This window comes from Hetaerina americana, unplaced genomic scaffold, assembly GCF_022747635.1.
Source record: "Hetaerina americana unplaced genomic scaffold, ioHetAmer1.1.p SCAF_2, whole genome shotgun sequence".
Classification (NCBI taxonomy): domain Eukaryota; kingdom Metazoa; phylum Arthropoda; class Insecta; order Odonata; family Calopterygidae; genus Hetaerina; species Hetaerina americana.
This window is the reverse complement of record NW_027286763.1, coordinates 38,369,612-38,385,054: the sequence shown is the minus strand read 5'-3', so window position 1 is coordinate 38,385,054 and position 15,443 is coordinate 38,369,612. Positions and strand designations below refer to the sequence as shown.

Genomic DNA, 15,443 nt, shown 5'->3' with positions numbered 1-15,443 from the left:
CTCCCATTTGGCCCCCCATACCATGGTGTGCGAATTTCACACATCATGGTATGGGGGCCAGAACCTTTCCCAGTGCTGCCTATGGTTTCCCCAGTAGTTCTGGTACCCAAAAAATCACATCCCTAAAGTGAAGCTGAGGGTGCTCAATAGAGGCATGCCAAGGAATAGAACCCACACCCTCCGGTCAGTACCCCTTGAATATCATGACTCCAATTTCTTTCTATTGATGCAAGTTGTTTTGGCAAAGTGGTCTTCTCAAATCAGCTGTTTGTTATAAGTTCATCATATAATTGATAGCTGACACTGAAATATTAATGCCTACTCTGAGATGATTACATATTGCCATTAGAGATTTTTGCTAAGAAGTCCCTTCTGCAGAGGCCAGAGAGTAAGATCGATGCAATGGTATCAAATGATTAATGACATTCCTCCTACACTCCATTTTCTCATGAGCTATGATGTCCCTATTAATTTTCAATCCAATTATTTAAGGGATCAGGATGGTGCCTTGGCAAACGTACTGGCTTCCCGCCATGAGGGCCTGGGTTCACCTGAGCTGGGATCTGCTGGGACACAGCAGATCTTTTTCAGGGGTATTCTGATTCCTATTTGAGATGCTTTGTGGAGAGCACTTTGAGTGCTGGGCTTCTCTCCACCTTTCCTTCTTTCCCATCCATCCCCAATGGTGCAAATGACCTCAGCTGTCAGTTGCCTCCCCTAAATCTACCACTCAAATCATTTCAATAATAGGGTTAGCGTGGAAATATTTTTTCAGCTATAAAAAGGAAACTGATTGGTATTCTGTAGAACATGAAAACATGCATCTTTGAACTGATTTAACAATGGAAAATAGCAATAAAAATATAGTAAACAACTGCAATTGTAACTAAAGTAATATTTCAATAGTAATAAATCATCCTTTCCCATTTTACTTTTGATAACAAACATTCACTATACATTTCCATAGACTAAATTCAGCTAAGGTGAATGGATAAAATAGCCGTAAGAATTAGAGACATAAATAAATGGTGAGCCTACGGATGGACATTCAGGGCAGAAAAATTCATATATCTTTTGGCTAATGACCACTGCTTACCACGTTTTGTCAAAATCACACTTTTAATTGCTTAAAAAAAACTTAATTCTGCATATGCAAGAATGCGGTAGTAAGGAAAAAAAGTCAAATGGAGTGATTTTTGGAATCCAAATCCCCGTCAAGGTGAATGATTTTTACACTCTGAAATTATCGCATTGAAATGCATATTAGTGAATGACTCCGTTAAAAGTTCCTGCTGCGGCATCTACCGCAATTTCTTGGAATGACTATTTTAAAGGAAATGCCAAGATTATTTTGCTTGCATGGAACAATAGCTGTATCATGGGATTTATGACAAATACATTTTTACCTAGGGAAACATAAAACCAAGGACAAATAATAAAAAATAAAACAAAAGTTAACTCATGAAATTATGGAGTACAGGAAATGTGTTTGACCCATCAGTTAAAAGAATAAAATATGACAAAATACGCTGAACAAAAAATGAAAGATGCATATTAATTTTAGCAAATTAAAAAATTAAGGTGCTATAGATGAGGCTCAAGAAAATATTGAAGATTATGTGCAGAATGTAGCAAAAGGTTTAATGCCTGCACTTGAATCAGAATTCATATTTACAGATAATTCAACGAGTCAGGATGAGCAGAGATAGGCTAGGCCATGAGACATTATCTCCTGGTGTATCGGCATGCTTCAACAATGATAGGAGATATTTAGGAAAGGTCGGTTGTGGGAATAGGAGAATGCAGAGATAAAAGGAAATTTTCAGAATGTGAACATAAAAATTTATAATAGAATATACAGATCCTTGGGATTTATGAAGAACTTTCCTAATTCAATGAAAAATTTTTCAAACTCTATAGCAATGATTTTTTTCAAAAACAGGGTAAGATACTGAAATTTTGAAAAATGCCAGGAGTAAATAGAACACATAAAGTATACAAGACTGGGATAGGAATTCAAGAACATCAAAAGACAAATAAAGTTATATCTTTCTAATATGATTTAACAATTCCAATAACCTTGGAAGAAAATTGAAACTCATTAGACATACTTTTGGATCAAGTCCATTGGCAGTTGCAGGTGGCTTTGGAGATCGACTGTTCCTTTTCCTTTCCACATGAAATTGGCGCCTGCGATTCTGCACAGCAAGTAGCAATGAGATGAATGTATTTTTCAATTCCTTCTCATATTCAAGTTCATCACGAAGAGCAAGTTCAGCAATCAGTGTTTCCGAGAATTCTCTGATGAGAACTTCCAGTTCCAAATATAGTTCATTCAGCTGAGAAACTGATAATGCCTTCAGCTCTGAAAAAGAGATTAGATATTACATAAAAATTAATGAATAAGCACATACATACATTTATGTAGCAATTAAAAAAATAATTTTTTAAGAAGAAAAGTATTTTTATATTAGGTTAAAGTGAATATCAAAAGAAATTTCACAGAGACACTATATAAATACCACTGAGCAATCATAAATAATCCACAAAAAAATTTACAACTGCAACTTTAATACTCACTATGCTGAGAAGGCAGTAGTTTGGAAGGTTCTATAAAATTTTCTACAGTAAAATGTTAAAACTCATCTCTAATTTATGAAGATTTAGTGGTGAACATCTAAAGATGAAAATATGCCTGAATAATGTTTCAAGCTTTTCAGCAGAGATTGTTACATGTGTGATGAATTTGAATTAGCAAGATATAAGATTATCTAAGAAGATATGGGCCTTCAATGAGTATGAAAAATAGAGGGGACACAGATAATATTGTGACTTTTTACAAGATTACATGAGGATGAGTCCAACAAGAGGCAAGAAATTTATGAACTATATACTCTTTGAAATGCAAAGGCAAGTCATTCTAATTCAAATGGTTTGATTTACTGTTCTTACTTTCTTGTCATACAATTTTATTAATGGAAATAGTATATTCATTCTGTAATCAAAGTAGTAATTTACTAGTTTTTCAACCCAGAAGGTCATTTGAACGCAGTCCTCAATTAATACCTGTCTACTCAATTTTATTCCTCTTATTATCTCAATAGCTCTTCTCTCTAACAACTCTTTATTTTGTACATGTACATGCTACTTTGTCATACTTGTATATGAACTTTCTTTCCTTTATATTCACACAACTATTTTTCATTTCAATGATTAATTTGTTCTGTTGTTTTAGGAACATTTCTTTCATCATCATGTTTTTAGCAAGGATGTTAATTCCATTTTGGGCCAAAATGTATTAGATGTTTGATGTTTTGGACCAAGTCGTGGTACATGAAATAGCCATCAAAGATATTTAAAAAGAAATAATGATTTTTTTAAGTAAAAATTTCAAATGGAAATGTGACATCACTTCCAGGTAAATTAAACACAAATATATTCAGGTCTATAAAATATTTGAAGGAATTTTGAATTGTCTCATATCAAACTGTTAATAAATTAGGTGGTTAACTCATCCAACAAATTTTTGCATTTTTTTATAAGACAAATATAAATATATTTAGTCAAGGCATGAAATGATATACATTTTAACCATTGTAATTCAAAGGAGAAAATCATTTCCAGGAAATTAAATAAATGTAGCACAGTTTACGCAAAATGCTTGATTTAGTCCCCTATATTTAGTGTTAACCAGTTCCTATTAAATTCATTTTTTCAACTGTGCACAGGAAACAGGAAAAGTTATTAACACCAATAATGCCATGTTAAAAAAATTTCAGCGAACCTCTACAAAAGAATTTATCATTTATACCTGTTAGGAATTAACTAGACACAACTTATATCCATCTATATGAATAGATATCTAAGATTTAGAATTCTCTCAGTTTTAACATGATCAAGTAACAAACATCTGATGATGAAACTCACTGTCTTCATATAAAGGAGACTGCAAAACTTCTTTGCCTTTTTGGTCCAAAGCATCAGTTGATCCCAGAAGTGACCCTCTTTCAGAATCCACAGAGCATTCAGTTGATGGTGTTTCCTAAAAGAAGAATTTTAAAACGTTTTTTCTCATCTAACAAAAAGTTTCCCAAGCATTTAGCATTTGAAGAATGTGCATAAATGGAAAACATCAAATTTTCTACAAAATTCATTAGAATGGTCAAATATAGCATAGATTTATTAGGTTAAATATACTCTCTGGAGTTTCAATTTTGTTTGTGAAAGTATATATAAAGCCCTACAAATTATACGAATCCAATCTTAGGAACAGAAATCTCTATATACAATGCAAAGGTCAGTAATATAAAGTTAGAATAATACATCATGTATCCTATGGTTTATTTGTAGAAATACCACACACGTATCCATAAACACTAAACTCAAAGAGTTGATAGAAAATAATAAACATTTACAAAGTAAGGTATTAAATAATTATTTCACATGCCTATTTAGATAGGATATCTGAACTACATGTATTTGCTCTTAAACATAAAAGTATAATGCCTCAATTCATGCTTCAATATAAATTAAGATAAATGAAAATCTAAAATATAAAAATTGCGGAATGAATGAGCTTTCTTGTTTTGCCTATTGGTGAAAGTTCAAATATTTCATGCGAAAATAAATTCTAAAATATGTACGATAAACATACATATTTTGGAAATCATAACATGGCTGATTTGTGTAATAATCTCAAATATGGGCACTTATCGATTCAGGGTAGAGATAATTACTTGCATAATTTAATTAATATTACTCAGCCCCTGGTAGATAGTTGGCATATGCAATTTCAGGCCATGCACCTTGCTCTCCTACCTATGTTTTTCTCTTCCACTTGTGCATGTGGTTCAATAGAAAAGGCATTGGGGACAAAGGAGGCAGTTGCAAACTTCCAAAGTCTGACCACAGAAATATCACTATTTACTGCTGACTTTCTCATGTCTAGTGTGTGAATGACCACAATGCGTCTTTAACCTTGCCATTTTACGCAGAATATAAAGGTTTTGGGCGAAAAAGGAAATGGAATCAGTCACAACCTTTTTTCCCCTTTTCTCATTTTACACCTAGTTCTCTTCCACTCTACAGCTCCTCCCTCCTGCTAAAGTCATTTAATTCATCTCTTCCATGAGCATTGAGCCATTATCCAAAATGTAAACTATGATATGATTTTATGTGATGGAAACTAACAATTTTCATATCACACCACCACAGTGCTTTTGCCAAGGATGTAGGTGAACAATTCACATATATGTTGCTGTGTTGCTATATTAACCAGTTGATCACAATTTCTTTCTAGTTACACACCATTTCAATATTTCATTGACTAAAATGCAGCTTTAGGAATTTGCTAAAAATCCGTTAGCGAGAATTATACATGTAAATTTGGAAATATTCAGCATGTACACATTTAGAGATAGATGGTGCCTTTTTGGTATCTATTTCACTCTCATAGATCACAAAATGTTGCATCCCCCCACACAACAAATCTATATTACACTAAATGATTTTCAGATTACAAGATAAAAATTTTTGTTTCAATTTTCACCTCACTAACCTCCATGATTTTATATTTACATAGTGCTTAAAGACATCAGACTTATTAGCACTCTCCAGTATCAGTGCAACCAAGTTATTTTCACGGTAGTAGCACAGAATCCCTTCCCAACCTTAATCCCCTCTTAACATAAAACAACCCAGTGAGAATGGTGAGTCAAGTAACATGGTAATAATTTTCACTTTCACATGATGAAAATTAGATCAAAGTCAAAAAAAATTAACAATGCTTCATTTGGTCTCCTCCTATAAAGCATGGGAGCTGCTACAACCCAGTGGACAATTGTTGGCAGTTTTCACCCTTCATCATCCTCTCTCATTTATCACTTTGGTGAATTATCAATGGTTGATTTTTGGTGAACAAGTTTTAATGATCATACATTTACTAGTTTTCTTACCTGCATCATATCATCAATCTCTCTGATGACTTCATCAGCAGTCTTCAAGGGCGTCTCATCCTCGTCATCTCCATTCTGGCGGAGGCCTGATAAGATTAGAGAGTGCATGTCCAGGTCACATGCCACTGCCTCGTCATCATCCTCATCATCATCTTCATCATCCTCATCGCAGTCATCGTCATCCTCTTCACCATCATTACTTGCCTCTTCCTTCTCGTCACAACCATTCTTTCTGGACCCATGGTGGCCTCTGCGCCGTGCACCATTACCCCCTTTTGCTCCCTAGAAACATTTTTTATGTCTTGCATATATATACATTTGCTAATATCTGGTTTCAAACAACTAAATTACCAAAGTTGAGCTCAATAAAAACGGAATTGCTCCAAATAAAATAATACGGAAATAAAACTGTCCTAAAAACGAATGTATGTTTTGAAAAAGTTAAAGAGAGGTGTTATTTTGCTCTAGTTAGACCTCATTTGGAATATGCCGCAAGTATTTGGGATCCCTGGGAGAAAATTTGGCAAAAAGAATTAGATAAAGTCCGGAGAAAATCCGCTAGATTCGTTAAAAATTGTTATGATAAGAACACAAGTGTGACAGGTCTCTTAGGGGATTTAGGCTGGGAACCACTTGAAGTGCGGAGAGAACAAGCGAGGCTTAGAATTTTAGAAAGGTTCAGAACAACGAGTTTAACTATGACACTGAAGGAATTATAATGGCCCCACACTACTTAGGTAGATCAGACCACAAAGATAAACTAAGGGAGATAGATTCCAGGACAGATAGGTAAAAATACTCATTCTTTCCCTGAACAATCAGAAATAATAATAGTAAGAAACCGAAGTCACTTTAGAAATATTGAAAACATTGAATTTACAAGTCAGAGCAAAGTTAAACACTGCAAAGCTGTTAGGTATACTTTCAGGTGCATGTGTATGTAAGATGTAGATTGAGTGTTTGCATGTGTGTGGGGTGTAAGTGTTCATGCATGAATGTATGCCATTTTTTTTTGTGGATATATGATTTTGTGGTTATTGCATGCGGTTTTTTTTTCTTTTCTAAATTACGGGTGGTGTCCTAACACCCCCCGCCACACGCCCTTGCGGCGGCTTGTGGGGTATTAAGTAGATGTAGATGTAGAAAAACACTGAACATCTATTACTCTCTCACTGGGGAAGGTTCTTATTATACCCTTCATCTTATTATCTTTTGAGGTTGGCATTGCCATGAAAAACCTGGTTTTAAGTAGGCAAACGAGCTAATCAATTTTCTTATTTCTTCCAAACTGCAATATCCTTTTATATTATTTTGCCTTTGTCATTTATTAATACATTGTTTCATGGATACTCTACTGTGCATGAGACATCTAATATACCTTATTTTGAGAGTCACTTCAACCTCATACACCAGTGCCTTTCAAGGTCTGTCGCTGCCTCTAAAAGCATTTACTCATCTCTCATTTATCACTCTGATGATTGATTCTCATCCACACTATCAACAAGATCAAACTAGTATGTTACACTTTTCTTTAATATTTGTCCATTACCAACATTCATACAACATCCTTTCATGACCTCACACATTCTGTGCCCTATTTCTCCTATATTTACCATAAATATTCATTAAATAAACACCAATCTAATTTGACATTTACGGTTACCCTTATACTACCCACTGACATTTTTGTGACATTGGACAGGCATTCATTATTTATATGCTTCAGATTCTACCAATTTTGCTTTCTGACAGAATAGCCACTACTTTTAATATTTTTATTTATTAATTTAGTCCTAAAACTTCATTTTATTCATATTTAGCATAACTTCAATTACATTGGACAAATAACAAAAAAACAAGTGACATTGATAAAAAATTAATGCATAAAAACAAAAGTTTACAATACAAATTAATAAAAAATATCACTATAATACCAACTTCTCATATATTCTGCCAAGATACACAAATTCATTGGAGTAATCAATTAATTCAACATTTGTATTCATTAGCCAGTATTATTCCGATTCTTCTTATCAAATATTACTTTTACTTTGGATGCACTCATAATCAATTTCATTTTCTCTGTTACCACAAAGAAGATTCTCTGGGTCCCATAAATACATTGTTGGTTTTCAGTCATCTTACTTCTCAACTTGGAGGCAGAACAACCAATACCTGTAAGCCTCCAATCATTAGAGCTAGTATCAGATTCAGGCATTCAGACTTAAACATTTATCCATGAAAATATTGAACGATAGTGATACCAAACAATCCTGTAGCACCCAATACTTATTTTAAACCAGTCAATTTAAGGCCTTATCGGTTGTTATGATTGTCTTACTATTTTTGTGCAACATTTGTATATTATTCATCAATGACTCACTTGCTCTAAAAAGCTTCCATTATGTACCACAATTTTCCCAGTTATATACCTTCTCCATATTGAGAAATATACAAAATGTGCACAAGAAATGTAAAGAATCTTTATCTCACACACCAATGTATTTCCCAAGTAGTTACTTAAGTGCATATAAATGATCTTTCAATCCCCCACCTGTCATATGAACACACGCAATGTCAGTCCTTCTCTCGCCAGAAGAGGCTACAGCCGATAATGGGCTTGTCAAGCGTTCTCCATATTCTGTATGCTACCTTGTAAACCTATGTATATCAGCTTGGCCAATAAACACCTTTTTGACTTGACTTGGCCCACCTGTCATAAAATCTTGCTTTCCCCAGATTTTGAAAAATGTTACCTTCTGCAATCTTTTAATCCACTCTTTACTGAACAATTGAATCAGTACTTTTGAATGACTAATTACTGCATTTTTTACATTCCCCATTTATTCTCCTTTCCTTTATACAATGGGAAAGTCATTAATTCATCCAATGGTTTTTTGCGACAAAAATTTGCCAATATAAGTTTTATTATTCTCACAAATTGAGCACATATCTCCCCTGACATCTCATTATTTAATGAAATATATCACGCTCACTTTCAACTTTTCAATCCTTCAAAATTCGTATTTCTGTAGTCCATAACAACTGTAATTAGACATGATGTCACATAACATTATCAAAAAGTAAACAGCTAATAATTTTTATGAAGTAATTCATATACAATTGCATTTTCATTGCAATAAATTTAACCTCATTCAAGGTTTTAGATCATGTTGAGCTCCATTTTAGCTTGCAAATGTGGTTTCTTTTTAACACCATGAGTATCAAGGATTATTGATTATTAAAAGTAGAGCTCCACTTTCATTGCAAGCTCTTTGTAAAGAAGCAGTGATTTTTCAATTTACACTGGACATAATTGTAAATAATTGATAACACAAGGAATAGACTTTATGAAAGTAACTTTAATGTTCATACTTTATTTTTAGGATGATTATTAACTCTTTATGCTCCATTAAGTTCTTACCTTATTTTCATTGAGGTTAAGGGTTGGCATATGAAGTTTCCGGGCATATGATTTTGACCAGTCTATCGGCAATATGTTTCCAAAATTCCCTGTGATAGTCCACCACATTCTGAAAAGATGAAAAAAATGTTTAAGAATCAAAATGAAAAAAAATTGTAATAGGTTTTCTACTGATTTCTAATTCTGTAATTAGGTGTTCTTTAGATAAACTTACAAATAATTATCTCATAAGTTACAAGCAACTTAAGCAACCATTAAAAAGATAATCATAGCTACGTTTTCCCAGTGGCTACAGCAATCCTCATACAAAGCAAAAATGTTGTACAATCATACAGTTTTTATAATATGGACATACATGTATTTCATGCATTACAAAAAATACAATTATTTACTAGAATTAATGCCAGAATAAATATGAAAAGAATAATTTCCGTAAAATCAACCCGGGGATCTAGTGTTTGGTATAGAAATTAAAAATATCTTTGATAAATGCAATAAAAATTATTTAAAGAATTAACAGAAATTCACATGCAAAAAAATAATTTCTAAAAAAATTAATTTGAATTATTCAATAAAGTAAAGAAGGGATTTTATTTTGCAGTGTAATTTTTATTTATAATAGATTATAAGAATTTCAATGTAGGCATATTCACCATTAAAAATTTATCTAAAACGTGTAAATATTTTTGGATATCATAATTATGTCTAGGAATGGAGATTAGTGTAATCAGATTAAACATAACCACAAAATCCTACTTGAAAGTAAATTTCTAGAACTCACTTTAGAATTAAAACAGACTACTGTTGCTTCCATGGTATGTGTGACACATGTAGAGAAACTACACATTTCACTGAAGAGATGATAATTAGTAGCCAGTAAGTTCAAACAACCGTGAAGAACAAGAGTCCACCTTATTGCCAGATGTATATCAAAAGCTCCATTTTCTACTAATTACACCCCATTGAAAAACATGAAGATTTCATGGAATAATTCACTAGTACTGACGAAACTACTTTATTACCAAAAACAAACCTATTAGGATGTTAAAAATGAATATTGTATGCACCAAAACAGAATAACAATGCGAAGTGGAAAGATGGGGGGAGGAGTTTAATGAACGCTCCGCCTTTGGTTTCACGTTTGCAGAGGAAGCACTCAAATAAAATTGAGCCCCACTCATTTTATTTAACAAGTGAAAGAACGAGCGAAGGATATCCTCCCTCTCCACCCCGACGAATTTTGCTGCACGCGGACGGTACAGCAGCGGGAGCAGCTGATCGATGAGGAGCGGGGCGCGGCAAACGGGTGACGTTGCCGCACACACACACACCCACTCTCCATCCGCACCATCAAAACATCTTCCCTCCCTCCGTCCCACATCCCATCTCCCCCCACACTCGCCCAACGCCAGCCACTTCTCCCGCCGCGGCGCCTGCCAACTGGGTCAGCCGCACCCTCCCGACGATTGGGGACGTCCCTTTTTACGGGAGCGCGGAAGGCGGGTGCGGGAGGTCCAAGGAAGAAGACTTAGCGGAAAGGGGGGAGGAAGAAGGGGGGCGGTGGGAAACGGGCAAACGTGGGAGGTGCGAAAGAGATCCGGGCAATTACATGATTGATTGATATCTCTTCCCGGTTTGTTTAGAAGTCTAGCAAATGCTGCTTGCACGAATACACCGATTAGTTTGATAACTGAGTAAGAGAAATGTCTTATGCTTCAGAAAGCAGTCGACATTGAAAATGAATAGATTCGTGTGAGAAATGAGGGTTAACGCTGTTTTTTGTGAACGAAAGCCACGAAGCAACCGAAACATATCGCCAACAAAAGTAAATTACTCATAATTTCTAACGATGCGTTTGGTATTCACGGGCGCACTGATGGAATGCGTCCTCAACGAGGTAATGGAGACAATAAGGAATAAAGTATCAGTATTCTTAATTTTTCAAACGCATACTAATATTCTTCATATTTTTATAGTGGTATTATGCATAACTACTCGAAAATAGAAAAAAATTATAAGAATCCCAAAATCCGGATGCTTAAAGAGACGTAAAATTAAGAAATGACTAGAAAGTAGTGAAGGAGTCATCATTGAGGAAAAAAGGAAGTCATAAGTGATCAAACTTCAATTTAAAATATGTCGACGACTGAGATAGGAAACCATAACGCTAATTACGGAAACATTGGTCACCTGTTAGATTACGCACGATATATACGAATTTTATCATTTTTCACCTTCCGAAACGATTAGCATAGGCTATTAACCTTGTTCGGGCATAGTGCCTCTCTCTATCGTGTATAATCATTCGTGGATGCAACAAATGATTGTACTCAAAATTCCCAGCGGGTACCCAGGTAAGGATGGGAATGAAAGGAACACATGGGGATTAAGCGCCTCGCCAAGGGCCTGGGGAGGAATGTCTCCTCGATCCAATTTTAAGGAAGAAGGGGAAATCACCAAGCAATTGATTTTCTTTGTCCGCCGAGAGAATTGGGTTACGGAACACAGCTGACAAACACGGAGGCGCCATGCTCCAACAAAGGCCTTGTAATCCAAATTTACACGATAAAATATGGAACTTCATTTTGGGTTCCAGATTACTGCACAGCGTTATATCTAACGATCATTTAGTCGCTTTTTTAAAAAAGGAGATGAAATTGAACACTTACTCAATGAAATTGCAATCTAAGTGACACCAATAATGGTAGCACTTCTATAACCTCTCCATTCTTTATTCCTTTGAAGGAAAAGTTTAAATGGCATTGATTAGCAATGCTTGATCCAGATGAAATCGGTTTTTAGAACATGTCGACTAAGGAGAAGCCAGAAAAATTTAAGACACGGAGGAGACTGCAACTGAATAAACACCTAGCTACAGGCGTCTTCCAAAAAATGGTGAATAATTATCAAATCCTCTCAATCTCAGTTCTAAATGCATGCAAAGTCCTCAACTTAATTATGATAAGACTTTTGTACACGTTACATATCTGAGTCATGCCAATCCATTTCCTGGATGAAAATATTCATCCATTTCTTTTACGTATGGGTTTGGTCAGCCTGGAGAGCTCTTTTAACAAAGGTCTCTTATGCGTTTCTTATTTTGTGATTCATTTCATAAACAACACATCGTGCAACTTTTGTTCATTTCACAAAAGTTCATACATTTAATGTAGAAATTTACTAGAGTCTTCGTAGTTTCCGTCTATCATAAATAAAAATTCGCACAACAGGAACGGAATAAAGAAATTAAACCACGAAATATCATTTTTACTGATGATAGAGCGAGTAGCGCAAGTATATGACGCGTATCAGCTTTAAAATTCTAATTTAAAACATTTAAAAATTGAGAAGCTAAGAAGTCTCTATTTATGGGCAATTTTCGAATACCATTACTAAGATTGCGAGCTATAAAGCAAGTGTATTTCGTGTCAACTTTAATTTTCGCTTTAATGTCTTCATTCAACAATTTAACCTTCAATTCTTTGTATTAGTTATCAGAAAGTTGCCGGAATAACACTCGCATTAAAAAATAAAGTGGTGTTCTCCATTCCAAGTTTACTGAAAAATTACAAAAGCGGCAATTTGTAAATAAAAATTATGATCAATACAAATTAAATATCGCTTGATTGTAGCTGACAATGCCGAAGAAAGACAATGAAAAAAGTAGATCAACATTGGCAGCCGCCAGCCAATATTCGAATTACAGAACAATAACTATAGGAAAGAAAAATCCCTAGAATATTCTCCCGAAAACTTAAACCCATGAACTTTAAGAGCATCCGCAAAGATGGTAGCGTTTCGCGTCGGCAGCAGCGAAGTGGGAGGATAAAATGCCATTGTGGCCTCGCTCCCTCTTGGGCACAGGAACTTTTTGATAGATCGATGCTCACACAAAAGAACTTACTCTAGCGTGGAGGAGAAAGAGAGCGAGGAGGATTAAATGGAAAAAAGGGATCGGAAGGGATGGAGACCAAAGCTTTCATCGAGGAAAAGGGAGTCCGGATTCAGAAGGGCGTGGCGCGGGGGAAGAAGGAGCGATTGGAGAGAAGCGAAACAGAGAGGAGAGAGGGGAAGAGAGAGGAGTGGAGGGAAGTTCCCCCTGTGGGAAACATCGGAATGGAGACAGCGAATGAGGGCCCCGTCGCTGAAAAATGGAGTCTGTTTGATCGGTTTGTTCACACACTTTTACCTCACAGGAGGGACCAACCAACCAAAGATATTTTCCGTATCTACGTACAAGAAACAACTTCACCCTCACTCGATTGAACTGATTCTTCCTCCCTTCCACGCTCGAGGGCGTCGACTGGACGAAATCAAATCCTCGCAACTGAAGCAGGGGTCGTCAGGGTGAAGGGTTCCAAATGATTCTTTCCCTACCCTCATATTTCGGGTATGACAGAGGTTCAGTACTCGGTTCATTTAACTAAAATTGTCCGATCATTACGTGATATTTGGAGATCAATCCTGCCGGAGTAGTACCTCAGCATTCACTTTTTCATTTGTTTTTTAGTATAATTTACATTTACACAAATCATTTATTACGATATCCGTAAAAATTGTTTCTAAATCTTCATGTCCTCAAGTGCCAAATTATGACTTCTAATTCTGAAGTTTGCTTCGGTTGGATTAATTCTGTTGATGTTGTAGGTAGTCATAACTCTAAATGACATTTCATGCTAGTTTCAAAGCCATCATATTTTTAAATATTCAATTGTTCCCGGCTCCCGACATGTACCTGACGATGACGCTTGAGCGTTGAAACTAGTTGTACGTGAATAAAGGGCAGTGGAGAGATACATTGTATTCTTCATTTAATAATCATCATATTTTCCTCAGTAAATCACATTGATGAGCCTTTATTATTTTATTGTAAAATATTTTTCTATTAGACTCCCATGAAAAAAAATCCATTTAAAGTAGGTTTAAGCTATTTTTTATTTAACATAGCAAATATAGAAAAATTATACTTGTTTTATTCACGCGTCATTACTTATTTTGGCAGGCACTTGGTGTTTTGACGTTCGACTTCCATTTGCTTTGAGTCCCGAGAGAAAATCGTTTTATTATATATTCTCTATTGTATATATATATATATATATATATATATATATATATATATATATATATATATATATATATATACATACATACCTATATATATATACCTAATTTCGCATTTTATATATATATATATGTTTTTATGTATATTGTATATGTATAAATGTATACATGACATGTAAGGTATAATGAGATGTTTTAGAGCTAAACAGTATCGATAATTCTGACTAATCAACGCTTTCGCAAAGATAACAAGAACATGCGGGAGGAATTTGTCAAGATATTTCTTTTTCAAGGAGCAGGAGTACTATATTAACATAGATTGGACAGGTTTTTTACCTTTATGGGCTATGGTTCTCCATCTCAGCCAAAACATCTGCGTTTAGCAAAGCCAAACTTTCTAAAAGCAAGATTATTTTTCGAAGAACATAATGAGCATATCAGTTATGCACTTCCAATTATTTAACAATATAAAAAAGTTTCAAGAAGGAACTTAACCCACCGCTTACTCCCAAGGCTAAAACTCTCCATTTAATTCCATGCATCCAAGGAAATAGAAAGAAGCATCACAGGTTCATTCATTATCCTGCGCAGTATGCAACCCAATGGACACATTAGAGTGGCGCTGACGACGGCATTGCTAGCGTATTTTCTCGGTACTTTTCATGAACCTGCTTTTCATAATTAACTCTAATGCACAAAACACAGGACGTCATACACGCTATACAATATACCTAATTTCGCATTATATTAGGACGGAAGAGAAGGTACAGGTAATCTAATTCTTTAACGGATCCTGCAGTTCACTTTCTGATTCACCGACTCATTTCCTATGTGCACGATTGTACGTGTGAATGGAAAAAAAAATTTTGAGGCTGTAAAGGACTTCGCATTGCTATGTGCTTATTTATAACTCATCTTACGTACCGGCTAATTAGTTTAATTTTTCCCGCAAATAAATGATGGATACTAATGATTCTGCGATGCCGCTGCAACTCCGTAATGCA

The 15,443-nt window shown here is 35.0% G+C and overlaps 1 protein-coding gene across 1 annotated transcript in view; it reads right to left on the bottom strand.

Annotated features, from left to right (window-relative positions):
• Unc-76 (fasciculation and elongation protein Unc-76) overlaps window positions 1–15,443 on the bottom strand; it is a 190,131-nt gene that overhangs the window by 5,673 nt on the left and 169,015 nt on the right. The window contains exons 2-5 of the mRNA XM_071584538.1: window positions 9,379–9,487; window positions 5,955–6,236; window positions 3,928–4,042; window positions 2,112–2,365 (exon numbers count right to left, since the gene is read on the bottom strand). Of these exons, the coding sequence (XP_071440639.1) occupies window positions 2,112–2,365; window positions 3,928–4,042; window positions 5,955–6,236; window positions 9,379–9,487 (760 nt within the window). The remainder of the gene's footprint in view (window positions 1–2,111; window positions 2,366–3,927; window positions 4,043–5,954; window positions 6,237–9,378; window positions 9,488–15,443) is intronic.